The sequence below is a fragment of the Parambassis ranga genome, chromosome 10 (genome assembly GCF_900634625.1).
Source record: "Parambassis ranga chromosome 10, fParRan2.1, whole genome shotgun sequence".
Lineage (NCBI taxonomy): Eukaryota > Metazoa > Chordata > Actinopteri > Ambassidae > Parambassis > Parambassis ranga.
The window spans coordinates 7235385-7256580 of NC_041031.1; the positions used below are offsets into that span (position 1 = coordinate 7235385).

The 21196-nt window shown below is 40.6% G+C and overlaps 1 protein-coding gene across 3 annotated transcripts; it reads right to left on the minus strand.

Annotated features, from left to right (window-relative positions):
- Window positions 1-4205: 4205 nt before the first annotated feature.
- Window positions 4206-20648, minus strand: stag2b (STAG2 cohesin complex component b). Of its 3 annotated transcripts, none has more exons than XM_028415597.1 (34): window positions 20563-20648; window positions 18245-18372; window positions 18083-18164; window positions 17821-17964; window positions 17642-17738; window positions 17439-17515; window positions 17045-17249; window positions 16394-16545; window positions 15671-15744; window positions 15461-15584; window positions 14741-14839; window positions 14474-14553; window positions 14234-14341; window positions 13908-14019; window positions 13679-13796; window positions 13486-13589; window positions 12999-13091; window positions 12806-12895; window positions 12502-12705; window positions 12286-12356; window positions 12103-12190; window positions 11884-11964; window positions 11698-11790; window positions 11191-11365; window positions 10972-11111; window positions 10722-10823; window positions 10460-10608; window positions 9566-9694; window positions 9127-9353; window positions 8006-8225; window positions 6844-6951; window positions 6631-6760; window positions 6037-6114; window positions 4206-5112 (listed from the first exon to the last, which is right to left on the minus strand). In XM_028415597.1, exons 2-34 carry the CDS (start codon window positions 18286-18288, stop codon window positions 5089-5091), a joined length of 3822 nt encoding a protein of 1273 aa, XP_028271398.1. In that variant the 5' UTR covers window positions 18289-18372; window positions 20563-20648; the 3' UTR covers window positions 4206-5088. The 3 variants fall into 3 exon arrangements, with proteins under 3 accessions (XP_028271398.1, XP_028271399.1, XP_028271397.1); XM_028415598.1 differs by having other exon boundaries at window positions 6631-6757; window positions 20430-20635; XM_028415596.1 differs by having other exon boundaries at window positions 20430-20634.
- Between the last annotated feature and the right edge of the window lie 548 nt (window positions 20649-21196).

Consider the following 21196-nt stretch of genomic DNA (forward strand, 5'->3'; position numbering starts at 1 on the left):
AATACAAAAATACCAGAAAACCTAAACTGCACGTAAAGCCATACAACTAGTGCCATCGACCACTGAAGTTATCAAACAGCCCTCACAGTCTGCCCTACAGATCGTTCCCGTTTTCATGAGCCACAAGGCTTCAGGCTCAGAATCAGTAATTGAGACAAAATGTTACAAGTAAATGTTATGAGGAAATACCTCAGCTCCAGGTGCTGGCGGCAGGTCAGGGGTGAGAGGTGACCGGTCACACACTGAGCCTCAGGGCTCCCTGAACCCTGACCTCACAAGACTGATGAATAGTGTGCTAACGAGGACCAGCTCTCTCTTACTGTGTCTGCACTCTCTCTTCTTGTCTTTGACCACCTCTAATCCCCCCCACCACCACCACCACTGCCGCCACCACCACCCCACCCCCACTCTCCCTGGGACTGATCTGGCAGCGGCACAGTAGTAATACTTATACCTGCTGAACCTTTAAAGTACCTCGCCATCTGTCGTCTTCCTCAGATTTATAATTATCATCATATCACATTCAAACTAGGCACTGTCGCACTCTTACATAACCTAACCCCAATCTACAAGTGCATGCAATACTTAAGAATAGATTGAATAAATTATTATTGGGTGAGGTGTTAAATCTTGGCCAGCAATAGAAGTGCTCTCTTCCTAATGAGGCTCCACTACCTCATCTCTGCCTCCGCCTGGAAGGGAAGTGAGATAGATAATAACAGGCGAAGGCATGTGCCATCCACATGCAGACACATCTAATTCATCGCCCCACGTACATGCACGAATGGTCACAGTGCAGACATGGACACTGCACACGCAGCCACACCCCGGGCCATTTCCCACAGTCGTATCATACATCCAATTAAAGAGATGAGTCTTATTAGTAGAGGTGTCCCGGCCCTCATTTATCACTGGGGATTCCTGGCAGGGGCTGGTGACATGCAGAGCTCTCCGTCATTTTTATTAGACCTGTCTCATCACGCCCTTATAAGACACTCATCCAAACTTTACAGAGAATCATGATTTAGCAGAGCTGGCTTGGCCCAGAAATCCGTTCAGTCATCAGTGGGTCACCTTTGAATGAGTTTCAAGGGATTCAGAAATGGAAAGCGTTGAAATGTAGGCCTTGTGAAGTCTACTTCTTCCTCACCTAGCTTGAATGTTTTCCTGAGTTTCCCCCCTCTAATTGAAAAACCATTATTATCCTCAGTGCAGAGCTCAGCTCCTCTGGGACGTATGAAAGTGTCTCCACAACAAAGATGTGAGGTAAGGAGGGAAGGTGGAGAGAGAATCAGATTCCAGGGCAACCCAGAGTAAATATCAGTGTGCTCCCAGCTGAAAACGGTCTTGTTTTCTTGCTTGGTGGGGTCGAACGCCCTGCTCAGACCTCTGGACCACCTGCAGCTCTGTTGATGACAGAATCCCTCCACACTCCGGACCATCAGTGCCAAAGGGATACTAATCCTCCTGCTTGTGTCCTCTCACTACAATGGCCCTGTCACTCGTTCACTCATTCAGCATACCTTTAGCAGCTCTGCCCGTGTGTCAATACGAAAGAAAACCGACAGGAGGCAGACAGCAGGTTCCCACGGCACTCTATTCATAGCGTTCCACTGGAATCTCTGACCTGTTCTGGCCTGTCTCATGAAACCTGCTCCTCATAATGAAGGGCATTGATCCTTTTGCCTCATTTTACATTCACCTTGACATCTCTGTTACAGCCCACAGAGCGTCTCCTATTAATCCGAGAGATTCTTTCCCTTTATTTGGTTACCAGATATTTTACTGGATGCACTGCACATTGTTGGAATGGCTTGACACAGAAGAATGAAGTGTGCCGTTAGTGCACCACTCAGGACAAGAAGATGAGTCTGGATGCCTGAGTGTTGTTGGTCTATGTCTGTGCATAAGTCCATGTGCCTAATCTGAGACAGGTCCTGGTAAATGATTTTCCAGGGTCAGCTGCTTTTCTCTGCCCTTCTGAGCTGAGGAGATTACAACCAATGCTCTCATTAATGATTTATCCAAGGAATTAAAATTCTGTGGGTTTATCTTCTTGCAGATACTGGAAGACTTACAGCTTTCGTGTGCAACAGCTCTTTCCAAAGTTGCAATAAATTCAATGAAACCTCTGCAATTAAGACACTATAATGGCCATTAAATAGTATTTACATCCCGTTAAGATGACTTCCCCAAGTGTCCTCACATCTGTGTATGAATCACAGTTCCCAGCTCTCCTTGACCCAGTCAGGTTTCAACACCAGCTAAACTGATACCGTCTGTGGCGGCCTTTGGGTTATCAGGGGTAAACACAAGCTGGAAGCCCCACTGAGGCTGTGGCTCTGATTTTCAACTCCGCAGCCCTGACCTCAGCGACACAACTTAACCCAAGTCAGCCCAAACAAGATGCACTGCTGTGGGAATCAAGCTACAGAGAGAACAGTAGAGGGGGGGGGGGGGGGAGATAATCATTTTAACACAGAAGCAGGAGATGTGGTCACAGTTTTCATGAAAGTGCTCTGACAACAGCTAATCTAAAATTTCTCTGGTTTCTTTCTGCATGAACGCAACTAACAGCATGTTACAAGAAAGAGCCGACAGCTCAGAAGATAATCAAACGGGGATGAAGAGGGAGGGAAGTGCTTTTCTCCTGCACATTATACAGAGTTGATGTGTGACATGCAGACTAGAGGCAGTGATGGACCAGCCTCTTCATGTATTACAAGGTGGACATGAAGGGAAGCTCTCTGCCGGGTCCTTTTCTAACACGCCTGCATTGATCTGAGCTCCTCTTTATTGATCATGCACTTAACACACAAGTCTGTTGCTTTCATCCTTTCTGCTACTACCTCATCCTCACTTTTATCATTGTACCAACTATGCTGCCCTTTGTCTTAACACATTACTCTTGCTGAATGAAGCCTTTTGATAGTCAACACAAATGTACAAGCTGTCACTCACAGTGACGTGCACATTGGATAGAATACATATTTATAAGCCTTTAGGCACAGTGAGAGAGATGCATATAGTATATCGCAGAAAGACGCTGTCCAATAATAACAATGCCATTGTGTGGAAGGTAAGGTGGGTGCATTGGACTGCACTGCCCCCATGTGACAGGAAAGTGAACAACTGAAGTGACACCAAAACTAGTTAACACCAAATTGAAAAAGGAAAAAAAAATAAGGCTGTCAGTGCAGTGTGCCGTCTAGTTAATCAAAACAGTTGTGGTCAAAAGTAAAAAGTACCACAGATGAAATGTGTTGATTTTTATTCAAAAGTTACTGTCTCCAGACAAGTACAAATCAGAAAACAGAGTGACTGAAAGAGGATGGGATAATAGACAACAACTCAGAGTGTAGGCAAGAGTGCAGAAAACAACGTAAAACACAGAAAATGGCCAAAAGGAAAGAAAGAAAATAATTTTGTATATATACACATGATCTAATAAGAATTTATACCGATGTAGTGGTAAGTAACAAACAATAAACAGTACTTTTTCCGTAAAAGAATTTTCTTTTTTTTTCTTTTTTTTACTTACATAAAATAATTAGGCAAAACACATATAGGCTGTTTATCTACTTTATCACATTACATCTGACCACCTCATATTTCATGTTCTAAGAAGCCAATTATCCACCTTTAAACATGACTGATCCTCTGACATGGAAGATTACTGTGAGAAAAGGTGACCTCCATAAGCATGTTTAAGGCTTAAGCATGGAATGACTACAAAATAAAAACCTCAGTAGACAAAACATTTCCTTAAAACTTGTGTGTGACAAATATATGTCAAAATCTAAGCTTTGTCTAGCTGCCACAGCGCTGCTGAATAACTTTCATCTTCAGTATTGTCTGAATGACTACCTTATAGTTTTAACATTTGAAATCTATAAGTATTTTGTGACAGGACTTTTCACGTTGAGAAAACCTTAAAGCTGAATTTCACAAGTCTTTTTCATTAGTTTTATCCAAACTAATTTACATGTAGGAAAAAAGGTAGAAACCCGAAGACATTATCAAGACAAAAAGAAAAAAAAAACCAAAAACATAAAAATACAAATTTAAAAATCTTCCTTGACGCATGGCTTTACATGCTTTCATTTTTTTTTTTAGTTTTACTTACACATTTCTCAAACTTTGTGACCGAAGGTTGAAAAGTTGAAAATAAGAAAACCAAAGCACATATATAAAATCAGCACCGATTCATATATAACTTTTATTTAAAATGTAGAGATACCCATTTCAACATTATGCTGCTGGATTTTAAGAGGAAAAAAAGGTGTGATTTCCTTTGACCGAGCTGCTGTCTTCCAGAGCCCACACAGTGGCACTACTGGGATAAAACGTATTCTAATAGGGGGGGGGGCACACATTTTTCTGGTATATGATGGTTAAGGAGTGATCCAAATCTTGGGGTAAGCTCTAGGACTTACTGTGGAGCGTTCAGTGGACTCTAGGAATATTCACAGCATAAAGGGACCTTTTCTGATTCTACATGACATCTCACCATCTTAACCACCAGTGGTTATGAGGGCCTCTACTCAGGCCCAACAACAGGCAGAGGAAACTTAAAAGATACAGGGAGGGGGGAAAAATAGCACAGAAACATAAAGACCTCCATCCACTTGGCTAACACAGTACAAGCAAGCTACTACAGTCCGTTTATAAATTACTACTTCACACCTGGTAACTTACTACAGTTGTAAAAAGGGTTAGACATAATTAACAAAATGTTTCTTAAGTTAAACACACCAATTTATCCCCATTACAAAAAAAGGGGAATAAGCCATTATTGATTTTCAGACATGTCTCATTTCTAATAGGTTTGGAAGTGGCCTGTTACGCTAGTTCTGAACAGGAAGAGCTTACCCAAGATTATAAAAGTAAATATCTCAAATAAAGTCCTCTCTGAGCAAGCAACACTGAGTGTGGGTTGTCATTGGTCCACGTGGAGCACAAGCCAGAATTTTTTTTGTTTCATTTTTGCTTTTTCTTACAGAAAACACTTCCGTCTTCGCATCTAAAATTCTCTTTAAATACAAAGCGCCTCTTCTGTCATCCCAGCGTCAAAATCAGGATATTAGCTTAAAACATGGAAACCCCAAGGACCTAGAAGAAACAAATACACTTTAAATACCCAATTATAAAATCCACTGCAAAATAATGAAATGACGGATGCCACTATGTGTATGTTATAGACACAACTTTTACCAGACCTAAAAATTTCAATAATGCTACAGAGTAAAAAAATAATAATGTAATAATCAATGTTTGACATGTTTTTGAAATGTTGTTCTGAGAACATTGAGGTTTTTGTCCACTGTTTCAATACATGATCTCTGCTACAGCCACAAAATGTTTCTGACCTGTGGTGTAGTGGGTTGGACCATATGGCAAAGACCAAAACAAGTCTAAGAATATTCAGTTATTTCTTAGCTCAGAAAAGGTTTAAAAGACCAAGATGCTAAGCATTTAGCAAGTAGAAAACTGTTCTCTGCTTTGGAAGATTATCCTCTGTGCCAAAAATGATTTGTCTGTTCACACAGCTTGCATTTTAAAGCCCAGAGTCAGGACAAACCCCGGGGTAAGTCCCCTGGGTCTCTTAGGTTGTGACACACTGAAACAAGAATTTCAGACTAGCCAGGAAGGCTGTAATAAATAAAAAATGTTTACACAAGCTAAATGGATGCTCTTGTACCAGAACATTATGTTGCACTTGGCTACAAGCTGATCAGCTGGACAGCTCTAAATGTTTTGCTCAAACTCACTCAGCACCCAAATACAACAAGCATGCTAGCAAGTGGCCCATAAAATGTCACTAGTTTCCAGCCGGCATTTTTAGACTCATTTCCAAAAGCTTGTCCTAATTGTACAACATTATTTTATAGATTAACAAAATAACTGCCTCAACTGCTTCATGTTGTGGTCTGGTATTGTTTGTAGAACTATCTAGTCTAACAACAAAATGTGATTTTGAGCATGCCCATATAGTTTTGTGTGTGTGTGCATGTGTGAAATGTAGATTATCTTTACCGATTCATCCATGATAGAGGCAGGGTCAAAATAGTCTGGTTTGAGCTCAGACCTCTCACGGCGGTTCTTTGATGGTGGCTGTGGAAAAAAAAAGACACCATGTTCAAAAAATATATTCTGATCTTTCCTGATCCTAAAATCGCAGATCACAACTGGAAATTATGAATTTTCTGCAATATACAACACCGAAAATACTCCAGTCAGAAGCAGGAGTTTTTAACTGGATTGAATACACAGAAACTATGGCAGTTGTTCAATTTTCTGGTTGATTCAACATTTGGAGCCATTCTCAAGCTGAGCATCCAAAAGAGACATTTGTCTGAGATAAAAATTTAGTTTTGGCTCTACACTCATTATAAACGGTCGGTGTTGGCGTAAAATGGTCAAATAAATTTGTCATGTTGCCTCATGTTGTACCAACAGTTGCAATGTACCATCAACACAGAACAAGCTCCTATTAAAAAAAGCTAAATCCCTGTTGAAGTGACACAGTGTGCATTACAGGACACATGTGTGAATGGCCTGAGCACAAACTATATATCCACAAAACCTATGACATCATAATTGGTTAAAATTAAGCGATGTGTATCTCACCAGATCAATGTCCATGGTGTCAAAGTCCATGCCTTCATTGAGGTCATCCATACGACCCTCAGACGACATCATCACATCCTCCACAATTGGTTCCTCATCCTCCTCCATAAGCCCAGTGCCACGACGACTACTAACCAAAGAGTACAAGAGCCATGTCAGTTTACATCACTACAATCACAAGCACATGTGTTTGCAGATGTGTCAGTGTCCTACATGGCATGCTGCAGATTGGTCCTGAGCTTGGCATAGTTCATGGCTCTTTCTTGGTGCTGGCGCGCCTCTTCTTGCTGTCTCTGAGCCAGCATCCACGTCACCTGGGAACTGAACACACAAGTGCTCATTAATTAGTAATGCTTTTCTAATCCACATGTGTCCTGTGTTTTAACTGAAAGTACCATAAGGATGTCAGATAAAACTGTGTTGCCCACTGGCATAATGCCTCTAAAAAGTCAGGCTGGATAAATAAACTAGTCAGTCACTGCCCCAGTAGGGCCAACACTTGGCAGACTATTAGGAACAAGCATTTTGCTACCATTTGCGCTCAGAATTAATAGCATGCAAATGGGAAATTACACTGAACCCTGTCCTAATGTATTTTGGCTCATTTCAGTCAGATCCCATTCTGAGAGAATAACTGATCCACTGAACTTTATGATGGGCCTGGATAAGAGCCTAGCTATATTTATAAAATCTTGTGGTACAAAGAGGATGCAGTCCTGAAATAACAGATAATTAATGAAAAGTAAATGACCTTTGAAGAGCACTGGAAAAGCTGGGTCAACAAAGCAAATGAGGGAAAAAAAACAATTGTTGGACTGTAGAGTTAGAGTTAGAGTACTTGGAGGTGCTTTTAAACGGTCAGTGGTTGCTGCTGCTGCTGGGGACAAAAGTATTTTGAATTTGATGCAGCAGGGCACATCATCTCCACTATGGGTTGCAGGCAACTTGTAGTTTAACTCTGACTGCTATGGTGACAGTTACACACAGTACACCAAAATAAATTGAGTTGAGTAGAGCAAAATGCTTGCTGCTTGAAAGCACCTTCACTTTATAACATTCAGAGAATCAAATGTCTAAAAGTGTGCAAAAAAATGAAATTAACCCCTGATCTGTTAGAGGTTCCATCAATGTACTGTATGTATCTGATTGAAGAGGTTTCAAAATGTGTTTGTGTTGAGACTTGCCTAAGTATTCTTAATATGTAATGTACTTAACATAAGTCAAAGTTTTGAGGAGGTTTTTGCATTTTTCCACTTGGTTTCCTACAGTCTAATTTTAACTTGGGGAAAAAAAACATGTGACTACTGCAACCACTTTGGTACTGGACTGTGACTGAAAGCAAAAGTTCAGGAATGTAGGATTGAGGCATGCATACTTGTAATCCATGGGTGTCTGGTGGTGCTGAGGCGTCTGTTGATGGTGCTGTGGGTGTTGGTGGGGCTGCTGCTGGTCGTGAGGGAGGTTGTATACCCCCATGTAGCTATCATCACGGCCCCTCTTAGGGTCTCGCATGGCCGTGGAAGTGAGATGGGGGGACGGCATCATGACCGGGGTCTGCATGCTTTGTTGCCACACCTCACTGCTGCTGCTCTCTTCTGAAATGGAAGAGTTTCAGTATTAACAAACCTGTACATGGGTTTGTCCAGTTTCTTGCCAAACCCCTTAACTGTGACCAACACATTTTCTTTCGGCCTACTATCACAAAACAAGCAATCAGTCTTACATTAAGGCAGATTTTTTTTAAGTTCTCAAGGTTGACCCTTTGATGGCCTATCTATCTAACAAGACTTTAATGCGTGCAGATTGTACGAGGACCATTTACTGAATCGCAAGCGATCACAGGTTACGACATACATCAATATGCAAGGAGGAGGAAGTGGACGCGGGGTGACCTCTATACCCGGCATTAGAGGACCTCTAAAAAGATGACTGCATTAGTGCTTCTGATGTGTCTGTATGTTGTTGAGGTAGGTAGAATTCAGCATTGTCTCCAAATAACTATCCAATCACTGTATTCTTCACTGAAATCCAAAAACTAAAAAAAGCTACATTTGAGGTATAATGCTTGTAAATCAATCTGAAATTTTATATCTATATATGTTCATGGGAAGAGCCTTAGCAAACATGCATTGATTTAACTGAGCATGTGTGAATGAGGAGTTGTTTGACTCTCTCCTACCATCTGCTGTTTAATCTCCTCACCACCAGCTCGGCTGACCAAGCCAAGCTTGTTGGAACGCATCTGGGTTAATCTGGGCTCCAACTCTGCTTTTGTAACATCATGTCTGGGCTACATGGAATGTGGTTTATAATATGACCTATTCTCAGTGTGTCTGGTTTTACACCAATTATGTTTATAGTTAAGAGGAAACAACTGCTGAAACTTTTAATCTTGAATGAAATAAATATTGTTTTTCCCTCTGAAGAGGAAAACAACTAAGAATACACCATCATACAAAGTTAAACATTCTTTTTTACTTTCTCAGTGCTTGATACCTTCTGGCAACTTCCTCTTGGCTGCTGAAGTTCCAGCTGAAGCAGCAGGGGGCTTAGTCTTCTTAGAGCGAACAGAAGAGCCTCTGCTGGAGTAGCCACTCATCACAGACATGGTATCATCATCACCACCAGCCTGCAAGGAATTCCTGTAGGAGATCAGGGGAAGCCAGCAGTCCTCTCGCTGCAGTGACATCTGAAACGTCATGAAACGCTCCAGGTACATGTGGCTACAGGGAAGAGAGGTCACATAGACAAGATGAATAAACTCATGCATACAGAAGACACACATGAAACCAGGTGCACATTCCAACTACAGCATAAAAAAACCCTCTCACGCATCAGAAACACCAGTTGCACCAGTTGTCACAAACACCTGTTATGCTGAGCCACTGAAGCCTTCCCCAAAAGCTAAACAGGAATAAAAAAAACAAAAACTTACACAGTCCTCTTGTCTTGTCTCATAAGCTTGGAGGAGAACTCGCTGAGGATGTCCAAGAAAGCCAAGTTTAGGGGAGGGCCTCCTTCTCCCTGAGGACTAGGATCCTTAAATGCAAACTCGATACCATCCCTAAGAGATGCACAAAAACAGGAAGAGAGAATACTAAGCAAAGCCTAGGAACTATCTCATGGGCATTAAACAAAAAGAAGATCAGAGCTAAACCATGGTCATCAGACCTTTTCAATTAGTGTGAACTTTGTTCAAACTGCTGACAGGATTGATTTTTATTTTTTATATTTTATAGATACATAAAAATAAATATAATACATACCAAGCTAACGCTGTAAGCATGAACTCACTAGCTTCTGTTGCACATGTTCAATTATAATCCAATTATCCACAATAAAGAAATGAAGCCCATGTGATGCTGCTGTGGTGTATTTACAAATGTGGAGGAGTGTAAGCTTTTCATTTGCTGCTAAAGAGAAGCAACATGTATCACTTGTACAGATTAAGCATGCATTAAAAATATCTTTTTTCTCCAACCGCACCAGTACATGTTTCTAGCAGCAAGTAGGAAATGTGCAATGATGCAGCTGCAGAAAATATTGTTTCATTTTGTTACACAATAGACTAAGTAACGGCACTTTCGTGTTTTTACCACAGTTGCTTTCTGCAGTACTTGTTTTGCATGTTTTTGGAAACACATACATGGGAATAGTTTAAACTGAAGCATTTTATCACTTAAGCCCTGCTAAAATCCAGAAGAGACATAACATTGCAAAAGGAAACACAGTATTCAATGAGTAATTTGTCCAACATGACAGTTCCCACATATAAGGCCAAAATGTAAGAGGAGTAATGCAAACAACCAAGAGCAGAATTAAGGCTTACTTGTGCAGCATAGCTATGGCATCTCTGGTTTTGACTTGGTCGAGACCAAAGGTTAGTGAAAAACGGCGGGCCAACTCTTTGATTCCACAGAACGCAGAGGACGAACGATCAAACCCATGACCCAGTTCAGACAGCATTTCATTAAACAACTACCACAAAGAAGAGAGAAACAGACAAATTAGATCAACTCTTAACCATGGGCCAAAAAACAGAAGGGCAGAGTCACTGGACTAATTGGGTGAACGAGAGGGTGTATTCAGACCTGCTGCAGACTGAGGATGAGCGTCTTGGCACACTGAATCTTGTCAATTTGCCGAGTCTTACTCATAGTCTCCTTGATGATGTCACCATAATCATTGTAATACTGCAAAGAAAAGAAGATTAGTAAAAACTTCTATCTTTGTGTATGCTGATTTACATGTCTCACACCATGCAATCCATTAATGTGCTCAATAAAAACAATATATGCTCCTGCAAACTGAAAATGAAAGGCTAAATCAAGTTTACTTTACCCTCATGTACTGTTTAAAGATGTCAGCACCAGTCCTCATTTCTACCACACAGTAGATGATGAGTTTACAGTAGGCAGCCAGGAGATTTCTCCTCTTGTGCAGAGCTTCAATCTTTACTGCCTCATCGTCCTGTTGCCCATCTGAGATCACAGAAATATGATTTGAAAATGTATTAGCTTGCTCACTCTGAACACCCCTGTGCTATAACTCCATCTGTACCTGTACTATTTGTGTCATCATCTTGGTCTATAAAGACATGGTTTAGGATAAAGGAGAGCAGTTCAGACTGCAGTGAGTCCTCTGGGGAATAGACCAGAGGCTCCAGGTGTTCCCTGCCTCCAGACACCATCTGGTGGCTGAAGATGAGCAAAAGATCACACAGGATGGTGAATGCCTGTGGGAGGAGAGAGAACAAGAAGTGACAATTATGTATAAACAAATGCTATACAAACAGACTCAAGGCAAGTGGGTTATAACGTTTCTGTGTTCAGTTACAAAGCCCCTAATAAACAGTGAAAACTTGAATTAACGTTGCAAGACCTACTACTGATACCAGCAAAAACATCAGGTGACGCTGCAATAAATGCCAGCATACGACGTGACAAAAGTTATCAAGTTAAAAGTTTGTTTATTTGATCATGTCATTGATTTCAAACCACTCCTCTTTGCTTTTGAGCTGATTCTACTACGGTACTTCACATTAATAGTTGTAATTACTAGTGTCACCTGTTCTTTGACAGCTGTGTTGACATTGGTGAGGTAGCGCTGACACATCATACAGAATGCCCTCATCTGCTTCCTCAGAGTCACCATATCATCCTGGTTCAAGAGAACAGACAGTTTTAAATATCACAGTGAAACCTGTCAAATTCTGTTAACCGATGCAGACATGATGTTTAAAAAAAGCCTAACCTTTCTGGAGCCGCCCTCAGATAACTTGGCCAGGTGCCAAAGGATCACATAGTGGGTGCACTGCAACGAATGGATGACTATCTGCTCACAAGAACGAGAAGGGGGAAGGGAAAAGAAAAGAAAAGAAAAGAAAAGAAAAAAAACACACACACACACATATTAATATTACTAGTAGAATTTGAAATGATTAAACGTGTGCGTAGGCGTATGGTAATTTACCTGCTCAGGCATGTCTCCATTCTCTATGCCTGTGTTGAGCAATTTGAAGTTGCTGGTAAAGAGGTCCCACCCTGACAGGTCATGTGCACTATGACAAATTAATAAAGTGCCATCAGTTTCAGAAAATGACCACAGAATTACAGGTGTCTTTTACTTTATATATATTGATCTGTAATGCCATACTTGTGAAATGCTGTGATCCTCTTTAGAGTTGACAAGACCTGGTAAGCGTCATCTTCATCAGCATCTTCACCCTAAAAACAAAACACACTCAAATCATGAAGAAACAGCATCTTTTCCTGAAATTATTAAATTAAGAAGCTATAATATGGTGCAGACTAGTTTTCTTTAACAAATTAGAATAACTATAAGCAAGCATGTTAAAGCTGTCACTCCTACCTCTTGTAGAAAATCCTCCAATAGCCTGTTAAACTTGTCCACCAGCTCATCCAGCAGCTGGGAGCGGGCTATGTCTACCCTGTTGAAGATTGTGAACTCCTCATTGCAGAGGGCATGGTAAGTCTTGGAACACGACTCCAAAACCTCAGTGTCTGTATGCTTCTCCACAATTTCTTTGATCTGACGCAGCAGGGACTCCAGGTGCTAGAGATTTGTATAAGAAGCAATGAGAAAATGTAACAGTTATTAATATGGCAACATCGGACAATTTGTCCTGCATTGCCCATCCAGCCAGATGCCTTACCTTCTCTAGTCGTCCTGTGGTGTAAATTTCTAGGTCGAAGAACTGAGGCAGCTGTAACAAGTTAGTCACCTTCTCTGCATCTACAGCATACTGTAAAAAAATGCATAATAATAGCAATTAATATTATAGTATAATAATAAAAACAAAACATACAATTAAAGCCTTTGAGAAAATGTGCTTGGATGTAACAAACCTTGGCCAGTAGAGGGGGCAAAGCCACAGCAAACAGCTCTGTCATTCTGGTTCTATCATCCAGTTGAGTCTTCTTCTCTTTAGCCGTCATCACCTACAAAGTGATAAAAGTAAATTCAATGGCTGCCCACAAAACATGCATACAAACTGTATTAACGTTATTGCCCCATTTACACAACATGGAAACGGATATGGTACACAACTCACTTGAAAAAAAAACACTAATGAAGGTCAGCTTAAGGTAAACTCTTATTTGTCAAAACAAGCAAAATATTTAGTGTCATTAACAATAACATAAACAGGTTTACCATTCTACTAAACATAATTAACCATGCATGTAAAAAATCCTTGTAGTCTCTGTTGTCTTAAAAGGTGCAAACAGCTGTCATAAAAAGCAAAGATTTAAAAATAACAAACGATGCCTTCACAGGGCATAGACGAAGAAGACTTTTCATATAACCAGTTGTGTGTGAGTTTGCTGCCCTTACCCTCTTGCCTGTCCCTCTTCCAACAGGTGGGTGGCATTCAGCAGCCTGGCGTACAGTGCACAGCATGATTTCAATCAAAGCTGTTTCTTGTCTATCTGTAAGAGCTACAAAACACAAACAATCAGTGTAATCAATACACAGTTGTGTTCTCAAATGTGTCAACATTGAGCATTTCTTAGCAGCAGTACCATACCTTCCTCTCCTGGCAATGGGTCATCTAGCAGCAAGCTGATCATACACTCCCAGTCTTTCAGTAGCTCTGCACCACATTCCCAGAGGGAGTCCACCAGGTAAGCTGCATGCTCGTGGAGCTAGGGGATAAAATTAAAGATGAATTATTGCATTGCTTCCATACATTACAATAAGTGAACAGACAAGTAATTGCATGGAAGTATATACAAAAAACTGAATAATGTTATTACCTCACTTTCCAGGAAGAAAAAGACAGTGGTCTTAATGAGGTTGGCATTCGGGCTTTGTCGGCCTCTCCTTTTTGGGGCACCTTCCTCCTCTGGTTCCCGCTGACTGAATAATCTTTTAAGTATATACACTGTTAGTAAGTGTGTCACACACAGCATGTAACACTCCTACAGCATTTTTTAAAATGTATGAGGAACTGATTTATAAGGTAGGCTGAGAAAAAAATTCTAAAAAAGGCTGATCATTACAAAGCTTTACAAACTAGACTTTTGAACTTTCCAATATAAACTCAGGATGAACAGAGAAAAAGTCTGAAGGTCTGACATACTTCTTAAAGAGAAATTCTCCAGCTGCGACTGCAACAGGCCTGTGTGCCGAATAAACCAAGTGATAGACGCTCTCACAGTCCTCTGGAGTCAACACTTCATCTGTACTACTGCAGAGACAAAGACAAAGACCATCAGTAAAGTGGTGCCAATGGCACTTGTGTTTTTTAAATTCAAAACTGTGTGCAAGGGCTTGCCCTTCATAAACAGGGAAACAAAAAACAAAAAAAACAGCTACTTACTTCAAGACTAGAGTGAGCAGTTTAATTGCTTGTACAGCAACATCATACTCTTTGTCCAGAGTCATGGAGACAATACGGTCCTGGGCAAACAGAGAGATGGCAGAGTTAGTGAATTTATTAAGCATGGATTACTAAATAATTAAAAATGACAGTTTGCCATTACAGTCCAAATAAGTCAGACACTAAAGCTTGTTTCAGCATGAGACCATTGACAAAGTCTGAAAGCTGTAGGTATTGTGTTTAAGTTGTCCAGCAGGTGGTGCTGACCTTGAAGCGACTGGTGAAGAGTTCCAGTCTTGCATTGAGTTCTCTGTTGTAATAGAGTCCCTGCAGAGCTGTCAGACACTTCAGACGTACCTCACCTTGCTGTAACAAAAACAGTAAAGGCAAAAACATTTGTTCATCGATCATTAATTGATGCAGTTATTTTTAAACATATAAGTTACTGAATTACATGAAATCACAGGAGTTGAAAAAATATTGAATCTTATTAGATCCATTTTTAATAATAGGTTTACACATTTGAAATAACAAATCTTAAACTCCAGAAAGCACTTATAATAAAAAATTACCCGTTTTTAATTTATACATCAGTTTAAATTAATGTAAAATGTTTCAAATCTGGTGGGTATACTACTGTATGTTTACAGCTTATAAAGCCCTACATGCCCGTTTAGCCATTGCTATTTCTTCGGTCTAGAAATGTGCTCAGATTTAAAACCTAAGAAGATGGTGATGGAAATGACAAACATGCTCAAACACAAGTCAACTGGACTCAGGGATTTTTTGGTGAAACCTGTTTTTTTTTGTTGTGCTTGGTCAAATTACAAACAACATGTGCCATCACTCCTATGTGTGAACTGAATGCAGCCCTGAAGTGACCCGCATGTGCAGAAGAGGACGCAGCTTTTGCATACTTTTAAATGCGACACCTTTTCCAATATGGCTATTGTTCCTAGAAACTTAGGAAACCTGTGTTTAACCCACCTTGTCATGCATTGTCCACCCCACATACTTCAGATAGCTGTCGTTGAGGAAGGCATCGCTATAGAGTTTCATCCACACTCCAATCTCTTCTATACAGATTGCTCTGATTTCTGCTATTGAATCACTGTTGAAACAACATACAAGGATGACAAGTGTCAGTTGCATAATCAACTCAGATTATATAAAATGCATAATGATAAAAAGATATACCGATATCTGTGAACAAACACTCCTTTGAATATTGCATTCATCATGTTTTCAATCTCGTCCTGATTTTCTTGAAGCTGAAATGAAGAGCAGGACAAAGCATAGAGTTTAATCGATCAAACATAAACCCCAACTGATTAGATTGCTAACTTAAGGGGTGACTAGTCGGCATAGTCATAACAACACAAGTGACAGCTACTATGCTACCCTGCTGACAGAACAGTCCCAAGTGGGACCTGCTATTATCTGATATGCTAGCCTACTAACAATTGGAACAGCAGATCATTAGATCCTACCACGTTGCTGCAATTGCTGTTTTCTCTACCACTTCAAAAACAGGAAACAGTTAGGCACTTTATCCAGTGTGACTATTTGATGTTGCAGAGTTTGTCCCAATTGTGTCCCAATTGCACTCAGAATTACATCAAATCTTGAAACAACTAATTATACTGGGGGCTAGTTTTAGGCCTTTACTAAACTTAGTTCCAAACCACTGGCTTGCCTAAATTATCATGGGAAAAATAGCAGTTAAGCCAACTAGTTTTTAAATCAACCACACTGTCGGATTAACAAAGCACTGTTTGAAAAATCATCTTGTCTATGATAAGCAAGTCTGCCCTTCGGCAGTGTTGTGACAGCTAACCAAACTGGCCTACACCCTAACCATCCAATGTGTAAATACTTAATACTACAATACTAAAAAGGGCATATTGTGATCATTCTTACCTCTTTACGTTTTTGCAGGAGCAGCTCCAGTCTGTCATTTGCCCTTTTTGCCACCATTTTATTCCTCTCTGCCTCATACTGGCGCTGGGTGTTGTCCATGTTGATGCTCAAGTTTAGAGCTACATTCACCAGGGCTGTCATCAGCTTCATGGCTATCAAAAACAAAAGTAATTCTTAAGTAACCTTAATACAGGTTTACCTGACTTGAATAAAAACAAGTTAACAAAACTGTGTGTAATGAAAAATAAGACTTTTTATTCTGTGGAAATGTTATATAGTTTTGATTCTCTTCTACTATATCACATTAGACCTTGTGTGTTAAGTTAAACAAATGTGTATTACAACTCCACACTGCCACTTTTAACCTTCAAAGGTGTTTTACAGACAATAGAACAATAATTAATACCCAACTGCTCTGTCACCTATACCTGCTGGAAACTTTGGATTACTGAAGGGCTATCTTTCTGAATAGGCTAAATTTGTCTGAACAGTGGGAGCATGCTACAAAACAATGTTGAAAATAAAAAAATGTCATAAAAACAGTGCAGATACAGGAATATCACGACCCACAAAGCCGGCTACTTTTCACTCCCTGCAAATTCAGTGACCATACAACAAAACACAAACAGGTCAGCAGACACTTCATCCTACCTGCCAGTGTTGAGGTGTGTCTGAAGGCTCGGACTTGAGAATCTGATAGTCCAGTGAGAAGGGAGATGACGGTGTCCATCATGTACTCATCATAGATGATACTGTATTGACACTGGCGCACAAGCACCGAAATGAATTCACAAAAGCTCGATTTGAACTTCTTCCACTGGGGCCCAGCTATGGTTAGAGGGTAGTCACCGCTGTCCTACAAAGGACACAGAGGGAAGAACACTGTTAAACGTAATGATAAAATACTGCTACAACTGGTTGTCTCCCAGAAATTCAAAAGTTCGAATGTTTGGCAAGAAAAATAATTCTGAGGTTAACATTTAATTCAAAGAGACTTCAGTGATTAATGGAGAATATGGTAATGATTATTCTGATGATAAGTTACCTCATCAAATTCCTCTGTCATTCGTCGAATGATCTCAGAGTTCTGCATGTTTCGAAACATTTCTCCACTGACCACACCTGTAACATAGAGGGATTCGACAGAAAACCATTTACTAGGCAGTCATGAGGAACAACTATTGGCGAGTCTGTCAGGGGAAACACATTTTAAACCACCAATTCCAGTCGACTCAGAGACACACATACCTTTACATCCTGAGCACTGGATGAAGAAATTGATGAGATCTAGTAGCGCCACATCTCTGTCGTGTTTGTAAGACTCAATCCAGTCATCAACAACTGACTGTAAACATAGGCATGGACACATTTAGAGATCACAAATCAGTGTTTTTACAATGCACCTGGTTCAAATTGCTTGTTCAGACCTGCATTGCACTCCTGCCCAGCTTCACCACCTCAAACAGCATCATGTTTTCCATGCCATTCTCTTGATGGTGGCCATTTAACCGGCCCGCTCCCTTGCCTCCTTTGCTTTTCTCCCCTGCTGCCTTCTTCCCCTTCTTTCCACCCTTAGAAAATATAGGAAACCACAGAATGAGAATCACAGCACACAAATAAGGCAAAGCCATCTTTGGAGATGTGCTAAAGGTTTTTTTGTGCAAAAATGCATAAAGCCATGTTTACTACCTTTCCTTTAGCTGATGTTGTACTCCTTCCATCTATATCCTCAGAGAAATCTGTATCTGAGGAGAATCGTGTGTCTGTATCCCTGGGGGAGAAAGATACTTGATTAAAAAAAAATTCACATCAACCTCAACCGTTCCAATAATAAAAAGTGAAATTACTCACTGAGTATAGGTGAACTCTGATGGTATTTCTGGTGCTGCTATCATTTCTGTAACATCTTCTGGATAACTTCAACTTACAACTGGCTTGGGATTCTCAGAAAATACAAGACAGGAGAAGTTGCATGTGCCCTAGAACATAGAACAGAATAATTCAGAGAGCTGAATATGCAGTCTTACAGCACATTTCAACTCATCCAGACCAATTCATTCAGCAACACAAGTAAAGAAGATATTGAGGGGTTTGTGTGTAAATTAACAGAAATCATGGCCTCTATACTGAGCAAATGTTTCTTTGATGCCATTTAGAGAGAAAAAAAAGGTTTCACATGGTAACAGGGGGCGGACACAAGCACTCCAGTCACGCTCGCTCTCTAGCTATTGGCTCCCTCCCTTTCTATGCTTCCCTTGGTTTACAGACAACGTCATGCGAGGAAGATTGGAGTATCTTCCTCAATGGCCAAATATGGCGCTGCCCTATCCGCCCCATATGCATTTCCACCAATCAAAGGGCAGTATCAACATCAACAAGATACTGCAGGCTACAGGGAAACTAATGCATGGTTGTGATGTGTAAATTAGTAGCACATACATCAAAGTGGAGGGCACAGGTAACTTTTCAAACAACTCTGTATGTTACACATACACAAATGCAAATACTTTTAGCAGCCTTTTCAGTTGATATAGGTCAGACAGACAATAGTTAGGTTTAGTTAGTCTTAAAGAGGCTAATAAACTGCACCTATAATGTACTACTCTGGTGCAGTGGGTGCCTTTTTCAGTCCCAGTACATGTGGACCGATGACTGTCAATTTGAGCATTTAATAGCAGTTATGAGTAGTACACAGACTTTCGAAATACTTTAATTAAACTATACAACATAAGATGTTGGATTTGAACACACTATAAAAGGGCAATGAGATGATGACCCACATATTGTCAAAATACGAATTCTGATAAAGGGAACTTATTTAAAATAAACAACATTTACCAATACGTTCTCGACGCCTACATAACAACACTGTAAACAACTGCAACGTGATTAAATGAATGAGTTAGTTGCAATAAGTACATGAGTTTTATAGCGGATACCATGTTTCTTGTGTTACAAAGCCGATAGCGTGCCCGTTTCCTTGAAAGCGAGGGGGTACGGCATGACAAGACGACCGGATTCTATGGGTGTAGACTGGAAAAGTGGCGCCAAATCGTGCAGTGGATCTCATAAAGTGTTAAAACGAAACGATACCGGAGGAGTTTAGATTAAATGAAACGGTGAAACCCAATTGTGTGGATTCATGTTGGACAACCGCGCCACAATATACCGGCTCAGTTCCCTCCAGCAATGCCGACGCGGCTACGCTCTTCGTCGGAGCCTGTCAAAATTGACACCGGTGCGCTGCTGGTGCTAGCGCCACTAGCTAAGTAAGCGAGGATTTTGGCGTCTTTTCCCCCCAACGTCAGCTAGTTGAAATTTGGTGGAGTAAGTACGCACTATTCAGTGCAGATAAAAAGCAAATTGTTGGTCAATAAGGATGACTAACACGCACATCGCAAAATTGATATATTCCGATACCACAATAGCGTTTACTCGCGCTGTAGTACTTAGACAATAATAACAAAACAACGCAAGCCGTACTGTACTAGCACAAGCTAAAATTAGCTAGTAGACTATAGCGCTCTGCAGTGCTGTTACCATGAACATTGAATGCGCTGTTAGCGTTCTCCGTTAGTATTTGGTGCTTTTCCGAAGATTGAGCAATCAATACTCGACTTGTTGGAATCAACGTGTTTGAAATAACTACCAATAGTTAGCCATGCTAACAGCTACCGCTAACGTTACCTAAAAAACATCACGTCCTTGCGTCCTCCATCTTGCCTCGGGAGTTCCAGTGCCGTATTGCATAAGCAACAAACACTTTGTTTACAAATATATAAAGTGCAACTAAGTCGATTGAAACCATAAAACACTTCCTTTAATTTTGAACTGCATATTTTGCGCACCCGTGCCAAAATTCTAGTTCGCTAGCTTGCTAACAACCGAAGTAACTGTGTACCGCCAGCTAGCGACTTGGTTCAGGCAGACATCCGCGCTCTGAGCTCATCTAAAGCTAGCCAGCTAGCGAGAGAGCTAGCAAAATACAAATCAACTAAGTTCCACATAGCTCTCCGCCATTTTACAGCTAACTTACCTTGTTGTGAAATGTAGTCCCGATAGAATCGTAACTTTAACTATTCTTATACAGCCTTCCTCTTAATTCCGCTACAATTCTGTAAAAAGAGTTTAAAAGTCGCGGTCAGAGGCGGTTTCGGACGTTCTCTCACCCCGCTTGCTCCGTAGTTCGGTTTGTTGTTTCGACGACCTGGGAGGAGGAAATCCTGGTGCAGAGCTACCACCTAGCGGCCACAATACCCGCATTAGATAGACTGCTGATGGCCTGACATCTAGTGGTTACTGCGAAGTACTGCAATTAACACAGCCCCCTTCCATTTTTTTAAATGGAAAACGCCAAAGGGAACCGTCCTCAGTCTTTGCCACTCCAGCAAACAAAAGTGACTTATTTCTGAGGTCATTGTCGAAACTTTTCTACAAGTTTGAAATACATAAAACAAAAATAAATCCTTATTTTTTTACCACCTGGCATGTGCCATATTTTAGACCATACACACAGCTGTCAGCTCCTTTCTAATACTGTACAAATTTGAATGCAGAAATTGTGAAAATGCATCTAAATTGTATAAGCTGCTGTCATGAAGCTCTGTTTGTGATTTCCTTGACACTACTATGTCACTGTGGGACTGGAACCTTATATTTTCCTAAGGAAACCACCTTATAGGATCAATAAAGGATTCATCTGTGTATCCCATCTATCTATGTTTGCTATACAGGGTCATACAGAACATTTTATGTGACTGTCAAGGTTGCACATAACTAATAAACCCATTAGTAATAAAAGAC

What these genes read in the sequence shown, in the direction of transcription:
- stag2b (XM_028415597.1), bottom strand. Translation starts at nt 18,288, where the DNA reads ATGATAGCAGCACCAGAAATACCATCAGAGTTCACCTATACTCA. An exon ending in CCACAGGACGACTAGAGAAG is followed by an intron (nt 12,706 to 12,805) that starts GTAAGGCATCTG and finishes ACAAATCTCTAG; the next exon opens with CACCTGGAGTCCCTGCTGCG. An exon ending in TCATCCTCAGTCTGCAGCAG is followed by an intron (nt 10,609 to 10,721) that starts GTCTGAATACAC and finishes TCTTTGTGGTAG; the next exon opens with TTGTTTAATGAAATGCTGTC.